General features: G+C 37.8%; 1 protein-coding gene and 1 long non-coding RNA gene across 3 annotated transcripts in view; both read right to left on the bottom strand.

Annotated features, from left to right (window-relative positions):
* LOC133657233 (uncharacterized) overlaps window positions 1-18669 on the bottom strand; it is a 972718-nt gene that overhangs the window by 906397 nt on the left and 47652 nt on the right. The gene's annotated exons all lie outside the window — the stretch shown is intronic.
* The window catches only part of fam83b (family with sequence similarity 83 member B), a 41943-nt gene that overhangs the window by 9832 nt on the left and 13442 nt on the right, over window positions 1-18669 (bottom strand). For both annotated transcript variants that reach the window (XM_062058274.1, XM_062058273.1), the window contains exon 3: window positions 13876-14040. In XM_062058274.1, the coding sequence (XP_061914258.1) occupies window positions 13876-14040 (165 nt within the window). The remainder of the gene's footprint in view (window positions 1-13875; window positions 14041-18669) is intronic.

Raw genomic sequence — 18669 nt, 5'->3', positions numbered from 1 at the left:
TTCGATAAAAATATTGTGATTAATTGTGTCAAATTCTTTAGTTTAGTCCATAAACACTGCACACTGTTTACCATTTATGCATTGGTAACATCTTCCTTTAGGTCGTGGCATCAGAATAAGTTTTGTAATAAAAATGTATGTAGTAACCTGAGGAAGACTTTAGGAAGTAGTTATTAATGATCAAATTTCAGGTACCTGATACTAGTAAGAACTCTCACACTGCAGCACGGATTTCATATTTTATTCATTCACAACTCCTCCAACACGAACATTATTGTTTTTGCACTTTTTGGCTTCTTATTGAGCTACTGCATTTTTGGTTGGGTTGTTTATTTCTTTTGAGTAACTTGTACATTTCTAAAAGAGGAGGAATGTAATAGAGCGATCTATGTTTGTCTGTTGCCATCTCCTGTTTAATGTTGGCTATAGAATACTGGGGTTAATTTTTGGTTGGCCATCGATTTACGTGGTGTTGCGCACCTGACGTCAAGTGTGCTGAGTCTGTTCTGAAGTCTACAGTAAAGAGACGTACTTCATCACCTCGCCTGGTTATTGCCTCCAACCCAATATATTACATAAAGGTAAGACCATAACAATGTTTTTTTTATTAAACATGCTTTTTTGTGTGCTACAGTTTGTATGTGTAAAGTTAAAGTTAAGTTAAAGTACCAATGATTGTCACACACTAGGTGTGGTGAAATCTGTCCTCTGCATTTGACCCATCCCTTGATCACCTCCTGGGAGGTGAGGGGAGCAGTGGGCAGCAGCGGTGCTGCGCCCGGGAATCATTTTTGGGGATTTAACCCCCAATTCCAACCCTTGATGCTGAGTGCCAAGCAGGGAAGAATGCTGGTATGAGCTTTTAAACACAACCCGTTAACTGCTGCCAATCAAATGGTGAATAAGATACTCTTTAGGGTTCATATGTTTGTAAACCTGACTGTGATGAAGTCAGTGCCTCACCAGCCATGAACCTCACCGCACGTCACTGGTTCTGTTGCTGTGTTGTGCAAAATATTTGTTATTAAATGAACATGTGGTCAAAGAAAGGGAATTTCATTGTTCTCATTAACTCCAAAACATTATTCTATTTTTCAAAAATTAAGTTGTACTTTATACAGTTGTCCACCGTTTATCGCTGTTAAATGGTTCCGGTCATGACCACGATACATGAATTTCCGCGAAGTAAGAATCGTTAATTATAAATCACATGTTTTTGATATTTTGCATTCCCTCTCGACGTGAAATAACACCCTATAGTCACATTTGTACTTTTTAATCCAACATAGTAATGCTGCCTGAGGCTAAGCCAATCAGTGGCCATGATACTGAACAGCATGCTCTCTGATTGGTTTGGTCTCCCCTGATGGCCAATAGTACTGTAGTATTGATATTGGATCTGGCAATTGTTACGTCCAAAAAAATTGTAGAATATGCTCTAAGAAAAGAAAATGTGGTGAAACCGCAATATTTTATAATAACTTTTTGGAAATAATAGCCTAGCATCCAGTTAACGCCCAACCTTCTTAGTATGTAAATAAACACAGTGACTATAATTACATTATGTAAGGTACAACTCATTATAGAGTTTTATTTGACAACTGATATGGTGTTTATTTTGCTGACATGTTGAAGACGTGGGACGGTGTGGCTCGGTTGGTAGAGCGGCCGTGCCATCAGTGTGTGAATGGGTGACTGTGGAATTAGGGTCAAAGCGCGTTGAGTACCTTGAAGGTAGAAAAGTGCGATACAAGTATAACCCATTTAATGTTGCTTTGCTAAAATATTGGTCTCAACTCTGTTTTACTCAATATCGGATCGGTTAGATAAAAAAAGAAAATGAGTATGTTGGAGTCTCCTTTGTGTGCAGGAGAGCAATTCTGGTGTTATCTGAAATGTCAAAGCACATCATGCGGAGGAGACTGTTTTCCATCTGAAATCAGCAATATCAGGGCGAAGATAGAGAACAGGATGGATGGGATCATTTCACAGACACGCCATTATTTCGGCCTTGGTGCTCGTACAGAATGTTCTACAACTTCTGCATGCGGGCTGCATTATGCCACTCATACAAGAATGTTGCAATCTGCCTTATTATCTGCTGCCATTGAGCTATGCGTGGAATATTTCATTGTCGTTTTTTGGCGTCACTTGCATTAAAAACGTCCTGCTGTCAATGGCTAAGTGGTGCGTTGTTGAACACGTGTTGCTTAATGCATGTCATTTCTTCATAGAATTTCAAATGCTGACACACACAATTAGGTCAAAGCGAATGGCGACCTTCACTTCCAAACGCTTTTAAAACGTCTGACTTCCCAGTACAAATTGTTCAAACATTGTAGCAAATATAAGCTTAAATGAACTCTATGTAGTTTTGAACTGTAATGATACAAACTGGGCGGCTTTCTAGCAACAAGCGGCTCTTTAGCGCCGCCCTAGTGGCTCCCTGGAGCTTTTTCAAAAATGTGCGAAAATGGAAAAAGATGAGGAGAAAAAAAATAGTTTTGTTTTAATATGGTTTCTGTAGGAGGGCAAACATGACACAAAACTTCCTAATTGTTAGAAGTCCCACTGTTTACATTAAACATGCTTCACTGATGAGAGTATTTCGGAAGTCCTTGAACGCACCGTGGTTTGTTTACATGTACAACTTTCCTTGATGCTGCCACAGAAAGACGTGTTTTATGCCACACCTTCTTTGTCTCTATTTGTCCATCAAACGTTTCATGCTGTGCCTGAATCCACAAAAGTGAGCTTTGTTGATGTTACTGACTTGTGTGGAGGGCTAATCAGGCATATTTGGTCACTGCATGACTGCAAGCTAATCGATGCTAACATGCTATTTATGCTAGCTGTATGCATCATTATGCCTCGTATTTTAAGTACATTTGAGGTAATTTTATTTGTAGTTTCCATTTCTTGAACACACACATATTTACCATTTCCAGGAGTTATCACACCCTTTGAAAAGCCTCCGTTTTAGTAATGTTTTCCAATGTTGTAAAACGTTTAGAATAAATATTACATTTCAACCTTTCTGTCAATGAAGATTTGCATAAGCCTGCGACACAGTCATTTTGATAGTAGGCTAATATAGCTTATATAGACACTTACATCATGTGTTGCCTTCATTATAACACTTACATAAGGCTTTACATTGTTTTGCGGCTCCAGACTGATTTTTTTTGTTGTATTTTTGGTCCAATATGGCTCTTTCAACATTTTGGGTTGCCGACGCCTGGATTAGGAGAACACTGATGATTATGTTTTGAAGAAATGTTGTTTTATTTTGAAGAAATTGTGTTTTGGTTGCTTCTAATCAGTTAAAATGCTGACTCCATGTAATCCCAAGTGTTTTAAATGTAGCGCAAAGGTCAAACTCTTAGAAAGGAGGAACTAGCATTAGATATTACTATTACTATAATAATATTTGAGTTAGCTACTTATCATACAGTTTTAATTAGTTACACAAATTCTTCTCATCGATTGATAGCATCACTCAAAGGGCATGATTTACTAAAGGTTTGCGCGTACTAAAACATGTGCAAACTTGATACCACACTGATCTACTAAACGCTTCTGTTAAGTGAGCATAGTCATTTTGCATCTGTCTTGGTTATTATGAAAAATATGTGCTGATCATCAAGACGGCCACAATGCTGGGAGGAGAATATGCAAATATAATTATACAGCACGCGCAGTGTGATTTATCAACTCTCATCACCGTTTTGTGAGCACTATATAGCGTTTTATTTGGCACTTCTGATAAGTACGTGCAAACTGATACAGTAAAACACATCTGCCGTAGTGACGGGTTGGTTGCAAACTCTTTTAAGTGATCGACGGGAGCCGGCTCACGATGGAGAGAGCCAGGGTTCTATCGTTTTCGCCAACCCACCGCGACCCACACCATGTGCACAAAGGCAAATGTTTCAAATATTTTCCTCGGATAAAATACCCATCGAAAACAGCAGCTCTCTCTTCTACACTCCTCGTGTAGACATTGTTACTCCACAAGTAAGTAGTCATTTTAAACAACATTGCATTCACTGTATATTCTACATGTGCATTTTCATTTTAATCACTGTTTAAACAAGAATATTAATTTTGTAGACAATTACTGCCTGAGATAGTTCACATTGTATATTAGCTGACAACAAGCATATAGACCAGGGGTCCCCAAACTACAGATACGACCCGCCAGCGTCCAAAATCCGGCCCGTGGGAAGTCCCAAGTTTAAAAAAATATTTATTTTTTTTAAAAAAAAATTTTATTATACACTACGTTCAAAAGTTTGGGGTCACATTGAAATGTCCTTATTTTTTAAGGAAAAGCACTGTACTTTTCAATGAAGATAACTTTAAACTAGTCTTAACTTTAAAGAAATACACTCTATACATTGCTAATGTGGTAAATGACTATTCTAGCTGCAAATGTCTGGTTTTTGGTGCAATATCTACATAGATGTATAGAGGCCAATTTCCAGCAACTATCACTCCAGTGTTCTAATGGTACAATGTGTTTGCTCATTGGCTCAGAAGGCTAATTGATGATTAGAAAACCCTTGTGCAATCATGTTCACACATCTGAAAACAGTTTAGCTCGTTACAGAAGCTACAAAACTGACCTTCCTTTGAGCATATTGAGTTTCTGGAGCATCACATTTGTGGGGTCAATCAAACGCTCAAAATGGCCAGAAAAAGAGAACTTTCATCTGAAACTCGACAGTCTATTCTTGTTCTTAGAAAAGAAGGCTATTTCACAAAATTGTTTGGGTGACCCCAAACTTTTGAACGGTAGTGTATATATTTTTTTTTATCTGTCCTTTGTAATCCATTTCATACCGCTTGTTACTCTCGGTGTTTCCTAGCCGCTCAGGCAAATCATATTGTCTAAAAATGCATTTTCCCATCGATAACGTGACATCATCGGCAAAGTGCGCGCTCTTTCAGTCAATTAGTGCGCAAGGAATATATATATATATATATATATATATATATATATATATATATATATATATATATATATATATAGATATATATATATATATATATCTATATATATATAGATATATATATATATATATATAGATATATATATATATATCTATATATATATATCTATCTATATATATATATATATATATATATATATAGATAGATATATATATATATATATATATATATATATATATATATATATATATAGATATATATATCTATATATATATATATATATATATAGATATATATATATATATATATATATATATATATATATATATATATATATATATATATATATATATATATATATATACTGTATATATATATATATATCTATATATATATATATATATATGTAAAACAGGGTTACTGTGTTTTATCCGTTATACAGGGTAGAGCGGTATATACGTTAGGTTAGGAAAAAACACAGAGGCTATTTCATCCCTACAAGCCTGTTTTGCAGGTTTCCCTGCTCTGAGAAACTCCCCTGAAGAGCAGGGAAATCTGCGAAACAGGCTTGTAGGGATGAAATAGCCTCTGAGTTTTTTCCTGACCTAACGTATATATACAGTACAGGCCAAAGGTTAGGACACACCTTCTCATTCAATGCATTTTCTTTATTTTCAAGACTATTTACATTGTAGATTGTCACTGAAGGCATCAAAACTATGAATGAACACAAGTGGAGTTATGTACTTGACAAAAAAAGGTGAAATAACTGAAAACATGAACTTCAAGAGGTAGTCACCTGAAATTGTTTTCACAATATTATGTCAGACCCACTCGACATCCATTGCTTTCGGTCTCCCCTAGAGGAGGGGGGGGGGTTACCCACATATGCGGTCCTCTCCAAGGTTTCTCATAGTCATTCACATCGACGTCCCACTGGGGTGAGTTTTTCCTTGCCCGAATGTGGGCTCTGTACAGAGGATGTCGTTGTGGCTTGTGCAGCCCTTTGAGACACTTGTGATTTAGGGCTATATAAATAAACATCGATTGATTGATTGATTGACTTCACAGGTGTGCTTGAAGCTCATCGAGAGAATGCCAAGAGTGCGCAAAGGGAATACAGCGTGTGGAAGTTCACATGATTGACGCAAACAATGGTAGCTTACACTTTCGTTTTAGGAATATACAATACACATAAAACATAACATTTTGCTCTGTCCTCTGCTGATTTAGTTAAGTTTCTTTAGGGCGCATGCATGCACAACACCATTTTGAAAATTCCTAGCACCCAACACTGATGGAGTATTGGTGCGTGCAAAACAGCAGCAGGCAGCCGGTTCTAATACTAATCAAAAATCATCCCGGGGGCCATAGATAATTCTTTGACGTCACTGTTCTAGGTACTCAACGCGCTTTGACACTATTTCCACATTAACCATTAACACACACATTCACACACCGATGGTGCATTGGCCAACAGGTGTGGCTGTGTGATCACAATGAGGAAGTAGGAAGGGCTGAGGGGAGAGGTCACACACACTCGCGTGGAGCACACGCACACACACACACAGCAGAGCACACAAACAGGAGGGAGAGAGAGGAGCGAGTGAGAGGAGGAGATGAGTGACAGCAGGAAAAAGGAGTTAGATTTGGAGACATGTTAAAGTGTTAGACCCTGGACTAAGCATCCAACAGTGCAGCTAATGGAGTTGAAGGAAAGGCCAGCAAGGGACTCTGCTCATGACGCCGCCAAAGTGTGTCAAGTCTTGCAACTGATCCTGCTCCTAAGTTGATTTCTATTTGTTTATTGGAAGGACAACGTGCAGTTACGTTAAGACGATGGCTGCACCAGATTTAGCACCATGCTAATTTCCATCTGTAGTCCTTTTATGGCGCATCGAACATCCACAATAAAATTACACAGGGTTGAAAATACACAACAATATAAAAATTACAGTACAATACATAGAGGGAATGGGAATTACAAATCAGGGGGCGGTCAAGTTACAGTATTTTAGCAGCTTCATTTAAAGTGCGGAAGTACCGTAATTTCCGGAGTATAAGCCGCACCTGACTATAAGCCGCACCTGACTATAAGCCGCACCAGCTAAATTTAGGGGAAAATACAGATTGCTCCATATATAAGCCGCACCCGACTATAAGCCGCAGGGTTTTGATGTGTAATTACCGTAGTATATAGGGGTTCCTGCTACCACGGAGGGGATTGTCGGGACAGAGATGACTGTTTGGGAACGCAAAGCGTCCCATTTATTAACAATAAATCTTTCAATCATTCAATCAAACTTTCACATCTTTGACATGGCGAACAGCATTCGTGCAGAGTACAAATAATACAACGGTGCAAAGTAATACAAAGTGCTCGCCTGTACGTTATCAAAATAACCAGCCTACCGGTATATGAAAAGTCAGTCTTTAATCATTGTGTCATCGTCTTCCTCCTGCGTACTAAAACCACCGAAATCCTCTTTGTCGGTGTCGGAGAAGAACAGGCCGTAAATAAGCCGCACCCTTGTATAAGCCGCAGGGACCAGAACGAGGGGAAAAAGTAGCGGCTTATAGTCCGGAAATTACGGTATATAAAGTGCATCAGTTTTTATCAAAGTCCACATACAGTGCAGTAGCCATCAGATGATAGCCATAAGGGTATCACTCAAAAGCCATATACTCCTTTGATATTGCATAAATAAATAAAAAATGTGCAATGTTACAAGATTGGAATGGTACTCAGATGGCCATTAGACTACTCCCGCCAGGGTATCATCTGATGGTCAACTACCTGCCTTGTATTGCTAATGTGAGCAGGACTGGTGGTCTAAAAGCCGGTCTTTGACTGCTTGTGAGAAGCTGTGAAAACTACAGTTGTTCTTTAGATTGTCTGGAAGACCATTCCATTCTTTGATGGCTTGATATGAAAAGGCTGATTGGTCAAAGGCAGACATTTTTTTGTCCGTAGCATCAGCCAGTATATCACCACCACAGCCACCTGGTAGAGACCTACGACCCGGAGCTCTCTGAGCCAGTTTTGACAAAAGGCTATCACCCCAACAAAACAAATTAAAAATGTTTTATTTTAAATGCATCTATGTATATGCTAAGTGTATAAATAAAGCCATATAAGTACTATACACATGTTATAATTTATGTTTGTTTTACATGTGTTATTCATTTTACACCAAAATTTGGTAAAAAATCAATTTACCGTATTTTCCGGTTTATGGTTTTCTCAAAACTCGACAGTGCGCCTTATAACCCGTTGCGCCTACTGTACGGATTAATTCTGATTTTGCTTACCGACCTCGAAGCAATTTTATTTGGTACATGATAAGTGTGACCAGTAGATGGCAGTCAAACATAAGAGATACGTGTAGACTGCACTATGATGGCAATATGACTCAAGTAAACAACACCAACATTTTATCTGTTCCATTGAAAATATAGAACATTACACACGGCACTCAAAAATCTATCAAAATGTTTTAGTACGACTTTGGTAAGCTATGAAGCCGCACCGCTTGATGTGCTTCAACATACGAGTATTATTATGGTGTGTGTATAAGGTAAGACTGTCACGGCGGGGTCGCATCTTTATGCGGGTCGTTCTCCTGGGATGCAGAACGGACAACTCCGTGAAAGCGTGAAAGTAAGGGGAAGGATTGTTTTAACATAAATCACAGCTTAAACCAAAAACAGGAAACAACCAAAAGAAAAGCGTGCCGTTCGCACGAAAAGCTAAAGAAACCCAACTTAGCACTGGAATCATAAACTAGGAAATTTACTACCTGTGGCATGAACAAACGAGACTTACGTGGACCAGGCATGAAGCAAACAATGACGCCAGGCCGACTGACTGGCAAAGGCAGGCTTAAATAATGCCTCTGATTAGTGCTCGGGTAGCAGGTGAGCGGCCGAACACTAATCAGAGACAGGTGAACATAATTAGCAACCATGGCAACCAAAACAAACTCAGGGAGGTGCACACACAGGAACTAAAAGGAGTCCAAAACTAACAGAACATAACTACACAAAACATGATCTAGACCAGTGGTCCCCAACCTTTTTGTACTTGCGGACCTGTCAATGCTTGAAAATTTGTCCCACGGACTGGGGGGGTGGGTTAGTAAAAAAAAAATATATATATATATATATATATTTTTTGCGCGCGTCCGCCTTTGTAGTCGGTGCCGACACCGTAGTCAATAATCTTCTTCTTTTTCTCTATCTTCTTGTAATGGGACATTCATCCTCCACTGTTGCCATTTCTAATATAAAGTAGTGTAAAGTTCTTACTGTCAGTAAACGCACCATGAAAGCACTAAAACATACCGGTGTAGTGAGTTGACATTATTCACCCAAGGAACTTTAGTTATTAAAGAGTTCCGGTCGGACGGTTTTTCACGGGACACCTTTCCGGCGTTGTTGTTTCCGGATGAGGAGATGCTGCTCCGTTATTGATTTAAGTAAAGTCTGAATGTCATTAAAACAGTTAGCGCCATCTTTTGACACTTCTTCCACGCTACACCGCTACAACAAAGATGACGGGGAGAAGACGCTGCCGGAGGTGAGCCACGTAAATAAGACCGCCCACAAAACGGCGCATCCGGAAGCGACTGTCAGAAAGCAGCTTGAAGATGATCTGAAAAACATAATCTATGCAACATTTTGACCAAAGAACCACCATTACATGTTAGGTAGACCACAAGGAAGTGTTTCACATTTAGAAAAAAAATAAATAAATAACATGACTCCATTAATGCACCCTATAACACGGTGCGATCAAAAATAGACCATTCATCGGCAGTGCGCCTTATAATCCGGTGCGCCCTATGGTCCGCAAAATACGGTAAGTAACAAAAAATCTGAGGAGCCACTTGGGAGTCTTTTTAATGAGCCGAGCCAAAAGAGGCGGAATTCCCATTACTGACTGTTTGCATGGTCTGTCAGAAATAAAAAATATTGACATATCGTCTCTATTTCCGTCCTTGTATAATTTTATAGATGCATGCTGGGTGACTTAAGGGGCTGATTAAAAGAAATTCAATTGATGCATTTTTTTCCATGGCGTTTGCATATTCATTTAGAATATATATTAACATATGAAAAAAAAATCCCTAAAGTATGCATTGTTTTGCTAAGTGCAGCCTCTCTCCCATTTAGTCGCATCTGCAGCACACACAAAAAGTGAGTCTCCTTGAGGATGCCCTGCAGGACTGTTTCTAAAACGTGCCTAAGAAGTGGTACGTGTCTACTGCTTGTTTGACAGCAAACCCCCACAGGTAGGAGCATGATAATGTGAATGTGCAGTAAATGACTGAGAGTGATAAAATATACGTAGTACAGGCAAAATCCTTTTTTGGAATAAGGCGGTCTGTACGGGTTAAAATAGCACAAGCAATCGCACGCAACATGCCCACTAATAGTAAACGCAATTTTTTATATAGCACACAATGTTTAATAGTAAATCAGGCCCAAAGCGTCTCTCAGTGGTCTTGGACTCCTCATGAGCTGTCGTTGCGCCTTTTTCCTGGAGTCGCCCCCACTTTTGTGAGTACTCGTTTGTCGGTATAATCACTCGCCATACAGCAATAGATGATATCTGTCTATTACCTGACCGCTTCTATGTTAGCTACCTCTCTTTGTTTATAATGTATATTTTCTGCTGCTCTTTTTTTTTGTTTTTTTTGCTGCAGCTGTTACATATACTGTAATATTACACATGGTAATTGGGATGTGTTATATATTGTATATATTATATGAAAATATTACATCATATGATAATATAATGTATCAGTATATATTATATACCGGGTACTGTATATATATTATGTAAATATTACATATATGTTATATTTTATATTGCTACTACGGTACATTTTTAGTCTACTTTATACCTTTTGTTTCCACCCTCTTTTTGTGCCCTTGTGTGCATCATCCTTTCCATTCTTATCCTTTCCATCCTTTGTAACTGAGCGACTGTGTCATTGATTGATTGATTGAGACTTTTATTAGTAGATTGCACAGTACAGTACATATTCCGTACAATTGACCACTAAATGGTAGCACCCGAATAAGTTTTTCAACTTGTTTAAGTCGGGGTCCACGTTAATCAATTCATGGTACAATTTCTCTTGTGGATCAATAAAGTTTGTCTAAGTCTAAGTTTGGCTATGTTTCCTTGGCACCTGAATGTAAACAAATGCCATGGGAGGATGTACAACTGACATCAACTGTAATGATACCGAGTACAATAATGTATTTAGTCGAAACTACAATGATTACATCCATATTTTTTATTGTCACAAAATCTTTTTTCCTTTTTAAAAAATTCATATTATGTTTATAAACTCAGGAAATACGTCCCTGGACACATGAGGACTTTGAATATGACCAATGTATGATCCTGTAACGACTTGGTATCGGATCGATACCTAAATTTGTGGTATCATCCAAAACTAATGTAAAGTATCAAACAAGAGAAGAATAAGTGATTATTACATTTTAACAGAAGTGTAGATAGAACATGTTGGAACGGAAAGTAAGCTGATTATAACAGTAAATGAACAAGTGGGTTAATAATTATTTTTTACAGCTTGTCCCTCATAATTTTGACAAAACAATAGAATGATAAATGACACAATATGTTACCGTATACGTCAGCAGACTAATTAGGAGCCTTTGTTTGCTTAGTTACTAATAGTCTAGTATGTTCACTATTTTATTTAAGGACAAACTTACAATAAGAAACATATGTTTAATGTACCGTAAGATTTTTTGTTAAAATAAAGCAAATAATGCAATTTTTTCGTGGTCCCCTTTATTTAGAAAAGTATCGAAATACATTTTGGTACCGGTACAAAAATATTGGTATCAGGACAACCCTATTCCAGAGTATGTATTAGTAGCCAGCCAGAGGGTATATTTTTGACGTTACGGATGTTAACACGGGTCACAACACCGGAGGTGGGTTACCCAAGGGGGCGTGGCTACAGGGGGCGTGGCTACATGATAGAGTTGCCAAATGGTAAACGTTGTCTGTTATGGAATTTTACATTACATTTTCAATGATAATAATGTAAGTAAATTATGTACAATAAAAATAAAAACAAAAACTTATGTGGTTCATAACGAGGGACATGTAAGTGTATAAAGAGGTTGGTAGATGAAAATAAATCTAAAAGAGTGTAGAAATGTACCCAATTGCAGGAAATGTAGTGTTGATTTTCAAAATTGTCTTTCGGGACTCAAAAGGTGCTCACATGCTTGTTGAATAAATCTTGTTAAGTCTTTCAGAAAGACCTGACCTCTGACTGTTTAATAAAAAGAACGCAGATTAAGTGTCATAAAATGGAGTGCACCATTATTCTTCTTGTTTTGCTACTTACATTTAAGCTCGTTTAGCGGATAGGGTCACTTTTAATTGTCTCTTCTTGCTCTCTGTCTCTTACTCTGTGTGTCACATGCTTAGCAATTCCTCATCCTCCAGCCCTCTTGTCATAATAATACTTGTAAAATATGTAATTAATTTTCCGCCATGGGGGCGAGGATTAGTCTCATCAAAGTGGCTCTGCACTGCGTAAGGAGATGATTTTGCCGCGGTATATACCTCTGTCAGGATGCTACAAGGACGCGTTTTCCACCGCCTGTTGCAACTTGTCGCTCTCAATTTAGTGGGACATAACTAAAATATGTCATCAACATACAGTACAGGCCAAAAGTTTGGACACACCTTCTCATTCAATGCGTTTTCTTTATTTTCATGACTATTTACATTGTAGATTGTCACTGAAGGCATCACAACTATGAATGAACACATGTGGAGTTATGTACTTAACAAAAAAAGTGGAAATAACTGAAAACATGTTATATATTCTAGTTTCTACAAAACATTCCCTTTACTCTAGAGATGTCCGATAATGGCTTTTTTGCCGATATTCGATATTCTGATATTGTCCAGCTCTTAATTTCCGATTCCGAGGAGCTGAAAAGAACAAATGACAAGGTCAACCAAAATAAGGAAGTTAAAACATACTTTTGGAGACCAAAACATAAGTGGACTAAGTGCAGTGTTTCCCATAAACTGCCAAGATACCTGTGGTGGTGGGGGCGTGACTATGGGCATGGCTGTGGGCGTGGTCACCATGACATCATCGAGTAATTTGCATAATGTACTACAATGATATGATTTTCTCTAAAAAGGCTTAAAAAATGTATACTTACTAATTAAAAATAACAATTTTGTTTTAAACGTCCATCCATCCATCCATCCATTTTACAATATAATTACAACACTTTATGTACATATTTATATACAGATTTGAACAATAAGTTATTCACTGAAATATATTTATTAATTGTGGTTCTTACAAAAAATATATCTTATAAAATATAAAAGCTAAAATGTCTCTTAAATCTCTGCCCCTTTAATTAGTGCATACTAAATAATTAAACTTTATCCTACTACTACAACCATATTATTTACCAGCAACATAAAGTGAAACAGAGGCGGAGGTGTCCTGCCACAGTCAGTAACAAATAAACAGAAAACAGTAGTTGTCAAATACAAATAAGGCAACAAGAGAAGTATCCTACACTTCTCTTTTGTAAAGTAAATCTGAACAGCCTATATGGGCATCTACATCAACTATATGATTTTCCTGAGAAGCTGGACAGGACACAAAAAAATATATATATATTTGTGGCGGACGTAATTCTTTCGTGGCGGGCCGCCACAAATAAATGGATGTGTGGGAAACACTGAAGTATATGAGGGACAGGACAGTTAATCGCAACAAGGTTTCAACAACAACAAGGAAACATGAGCATAACAATGACTATTATAACATCAATATTACAACAATACAGTACATCTCAGGTGCCTGGTGCTGTCCAACGTGCACTTACCCTCAGTTGTTGAATTTTAACATCTTGATTTTCAGCCGTTGTGAGGAAATGTTTCAAGTGGGAATCGTTCAAAAGCACGTAGACCGGTATTCCTCGTATGGATGCGTCAACTGCTTCTTTGAATATATCGACATCGGTGAACATATCCATCACAATGCCGATTACCTGTGGGTAGAAAAGGGGATAAATAGTCAGCAATTCACTATTCCATTAAATCAATTGGGTATACAAATTTTTAGTGTCACTCTGTTTGGAGGGACAACATCTCACTGTTTTGTAACAAATGGTGTCAGAAGTAGGATACCCAAGACAGGTGACTTTTATTTATCCACATCGACACAGTACCCAACTAATGTGTCATCAACTTAAAGGTGTCATATGGAATAATTTAATGTCAAGTCATCATTAAATAGCCCTGCTATGTCAAAAGGCATTATTAAATCATGTTCTTTTCCAATACCCTTATAACTGATAACGGTAGTTCAGCCGGGATATGCTCATTTCAAAATTAGATTTACAGCCCCGAAAATTTGTTATTGTTTTCATTGCGATGCCCCGCCCTCCACCGTTTGACCAATTACAAAGTCCGTGAGTGTGTCACATCCAGGTTGCCAGTTACGCACCGCAACCTTCGTCGAGCTCCTGCCACCGGTAAAGTTACTAAACATGTCAGACCTTAGTAAATCTAAAAGCCGTCGTTACGATTCTCAACTTATTCATGACAAAGTCAGGAACACAATGTATCGGAAATGCCTTTGAAAGATGGAGACGATTGAAGGCGGAGAAGATTTTTTCATCTGACGCCAAACTTGCTAATTTCCTCCTCGATAGGTAAGTAAGGCATTTGGGTTTTCTTATTACTTGTAATAAATTGAAATAGACATTTTGTATGTAAACTATATTGTCCAATACAGTCTATGATCTTGTCTAACAAAGCTTGTTCGTGCAACGAATGCTTATAATGTGATGCTCAGCTCCTAGTTCAATGCTTAGTTAGCATGCTAGCCCGGTCAATGACACATCGACATATAGGCTGACGGGGGAATATATGCCCGTTAGCCTGTATGTTGATGAGTCATCCAGCTGACAGGGAAAAATATATTTTCGACAAATAAAACCTACGTGGATATGGGTAGTGTCAGTGTCTATTTCGTTCTCAATATGCTGATACGCTGATTAAATGCGTTCCAACATTAGCACGGCTAATTGCGGTTTCTGGTACATATGGGGTGGTATTTGCTTGGCACAATATAATGCATTAAATGTAATCATTTTCTACTTTGTGTATTGACATGGTAGTAGGCTATGTCAGTGGTCCCCAAACTTTCTGTAGCTGCGGACCGGTCAACGCTTGAAAATTTGTCCCACGAACCGGGTTTTTATTTTATTGTTTTATTTTTTTATTTTTTTATTTTTATTTTTTATTTATTTATTTTTTGTCATAAAGAAATACAATCATGTGTGCTAACGGACTGTATCCCTGCAGACTGTATTGATCTATATTGATATATAATGTAGGAACAAGAAATATTAATAACAGAAAGAAACAACCCTTTTGTGCGAATGAGTGTCAATGGGGGAGGGAGGTTTTTTGGGTTGGTGCACTAATTTTAAGTGTATCTTGTGTTTTTTATGTTGATTTAATAAAAAATAAAAAATAACATTTTTATTTTTTATTTTTATTTTTATTTTTTTTATTTATTTCTTGTGCGGCCCGGTACCAATCAATCCACGGACCGGTACTGGGCCGCGGCCCGGTGGTTGGGGACCACTGGGCTATATGATTAATGCTTAACATGGTTTTTGCGTAACGTGGTTTGGCTCATAGAATTGCACTCTGCACTGAAAGATGGTGATGTGCGTACATGGAAGATAATGCAATGCGTAATATATAATAATTATATATAATTATTTCGATGGTGATCCATATGGTCAAATTAGACATTTCATGCCAACGATCTGTCCCGACTCCCGACGAAAATATTGCTGCGTAACTTTACAAATACATTTGGCTAATCGACAGTAAAATGCGGCATAATTTCTTAGTAAACCATCTTGCAAGAAGCATAAACAAGAGAAACCTACAGCATAGGACTCGTCGATTGCCATTTGAAGTTCCTTGGAGTAGGATTCGGATTCGACTGCGTATCTGGCAACCTCAGTCATGGAGAGTGGGAGGGGACTACAGAATTTTGACCCTGATTGCAGTACCATTTCTGACCACATTACTACATATGGCACCTTTAAGCAGAATAAACATCTTTGATTGATTGATTGAAACTTGTATTAGTAGATTTCACAGTACGGTACATATTCCGTACAATTGACCACTTCCACCGGAATAAGTTTTTCAACTTGTTTGAGTCGGGGTCCACGTTAATCAATTCACTCAAAGAGACGCCATCTTTGTCCCCCCTTCAGGGAAAAAAAATTAACTAATTAATTTAGTTCATAGACACTTAAGTTCACACACACTAAGATAACTTGTTTACAAAAGTGAGCACATCCCTCACATTTTAGCAAACATTAAACTACCGTATATCTTCTCGTTGGGATGGTACTGTGGAAAGTAAACTTGGACATACTCTAGAGTAGTTGTAGTGTACAGGTTAGTGTCAAGGCGCGGACTCAAACCCGCTTTTCTTCTGCAGCCTGGTCTGCCAGCAACTCTGCTGGCAGCACGCCAGGACACGCCCCTGCTCGCGCTGGGCGCTTCACACCCACGCAACAGCAAAGCTGCAGGCAATCTTCAATATGCGCACCTGGGAATAATTACAACAAGCAGTATAAAGACTAGCAGAACCAAGGAGCCTACGCCGGAACGTAGTCTTACTCTTTTGCAGTAAGCATCCCGTTCGTCTCTAATTCTACACATCGTCTGGCACCACACACTTAGAGTAGCATACACCTCCCACACACTCATCAAAGGTTTAAATCAACCTGTTGACTTAATCCTCCTTGTGGTGTTGTCTCCTTCCCCCACTGTACGTAACAGTTAGGGCTTACATGATCACCATTGATTATACAATTCTTGTGAAAGCTTAAGACGGATTGTCCACATTTACTCTTGGGATCCAAAAGGGACTCGCTTATGAAAGCGACATAAGACAGCAATATGTTTTTTTAATTATTTTTGTTTTATCTTTTAATAACTTTAGATACATCTATTGATATAAAGTTTTTATAATATGTTTTTCTTATGTTTTATGGCCTTTTTGTCCAAAAAAAAACAAAAAACAGTTTTTTGGGTGGGGGGTTTAATACGGAAATGCAAAATAAATCTATAAATAAGTTGCAGAGTGGAATATTTGAGAATGGGTGATTACAGCCTTTAATAGGTCAAATAGACACAAACAATAATATTTTTGCAGTGTCTACTGAGCTAGAATGAGAGATAAAGCATGCTGTATGTGGTTTAGTTTGGGTCCACATAAGATCTGCCATGTTATATATATTTTTCATTGCATTTCAGCAGTTTAATGACAGTTTAACTCATTTACACTTATCAAAGCTTTGAGGATTATGCATCATTGTTTTCTAGCGCAAATCTGGTGATTGAGGAATGCAATTACACCAAAACATTATTTTCAATTTTTTTTTTCCATCGGCAAGAATGAGATTTTATTAATTTTCATGAAAAAAAGCATAGTAATATACCTAGATTACAGTCTGTTTAAAAATGGCAGTTATAATGGGAATCAATGGGGCTGAAAGAGGTCTGAAGAAAAAGTGTGTATATTTTTGCATTTGTATTGTATTCTAACAATGTTGCAATCCAAAAACACAATGCAATTTAAAAAAAAAAGTGAAAAACTTCCTGGTGAAATAGACTGCTAACCTTCATACTGAACAATCATTTTACATTAGGAAGACGTGTAATGGCAGTTTTGGGCCGTAGGATTATAAAAATTCAAAGAAATAAATGTGTTGTTGTCGACGAGTCGCTTAGTTAAATTTTAATTGATAGAGTGGCAGCAATGTTATTGTTTACATTTTTATTCCTTTAGGTAAATAATTGCAGATAAATAACCCCAACAGTACTGAATGTCATTGTTTACAGGACATCTTACACTTAAGGTCTGTGGTTTTACTTTTCACTGTGATTAAATACCGTATTTTCCGGACTATAAGGTGCACTTAAAATCTTTTTTTTTTCTCAAAACTCGACACTGCGCCTTATAACCTGGTGTGCCTAATGTACAGAATAATTCTGGTTTTGCTTACCGACCTCGGAGCTATTTTATTTGGTACATGGTGAAATGATAAGTGTGACCAGTAGATGGCCGTCAAACATAAGCGATACGTATAGACTGCAATATAATGGCAGTCACACACAAGATATAAGTCTACTGCAATATGACTCAAGTAAACAACACCAACATGTTATATGTTCCATTGAAAATATAGAACATTACACACGGCGCTCAAAAATTTAGCATGACGAGCATGTTCAGCAGTGCACAATCACAGAGTACTTACAAACAGACACATTGTGTAAACAGAAAAGGGAGAACAGACGCATTTTGGCTTAAAAACTAACGATAAAGGTTAAGTTATAACACTGAAACGCCCACCGGAAGAGGTCCTTTAAGACATGGCTAGCGGCTAAAGTCCAGTGTTTTAGCTACTTCTAAATCACTAATCTTGTCTCCATGGCGACAAATACAGTACATTTCTTACAAGTATCATCCCTGCAGGACGAGGAATAGCTAAACATGCTTCACTACGCACTGTAGCTCACCGGTGTCACAATGTAAACAAATGCCATTGGTGGATCTACACCTAACAGCCACT

This window comes from Entelurus aequoreus, linkage group LG09 (genome assembly GCF_033978785.1).
Source record: "Entelurus aequoreus isolate RoL-2023_Sb linkage group LG09, RoL_Eaeq_v1.1, whole genome shotgun sequence".
In the NCBI taxonomy this organism is placed as follows: domain Eukaryota; kingdom Metazoa; phylum Chordata; class Actinopteri; order Syngnathiformes; family Syngnathidae; genus Entelurus; species Entelurus aequoreus.
Note: the sequence above shows the minus strand (reverse complement) of the source record. Positions and strands in the feature narration are given on the sequence as shown.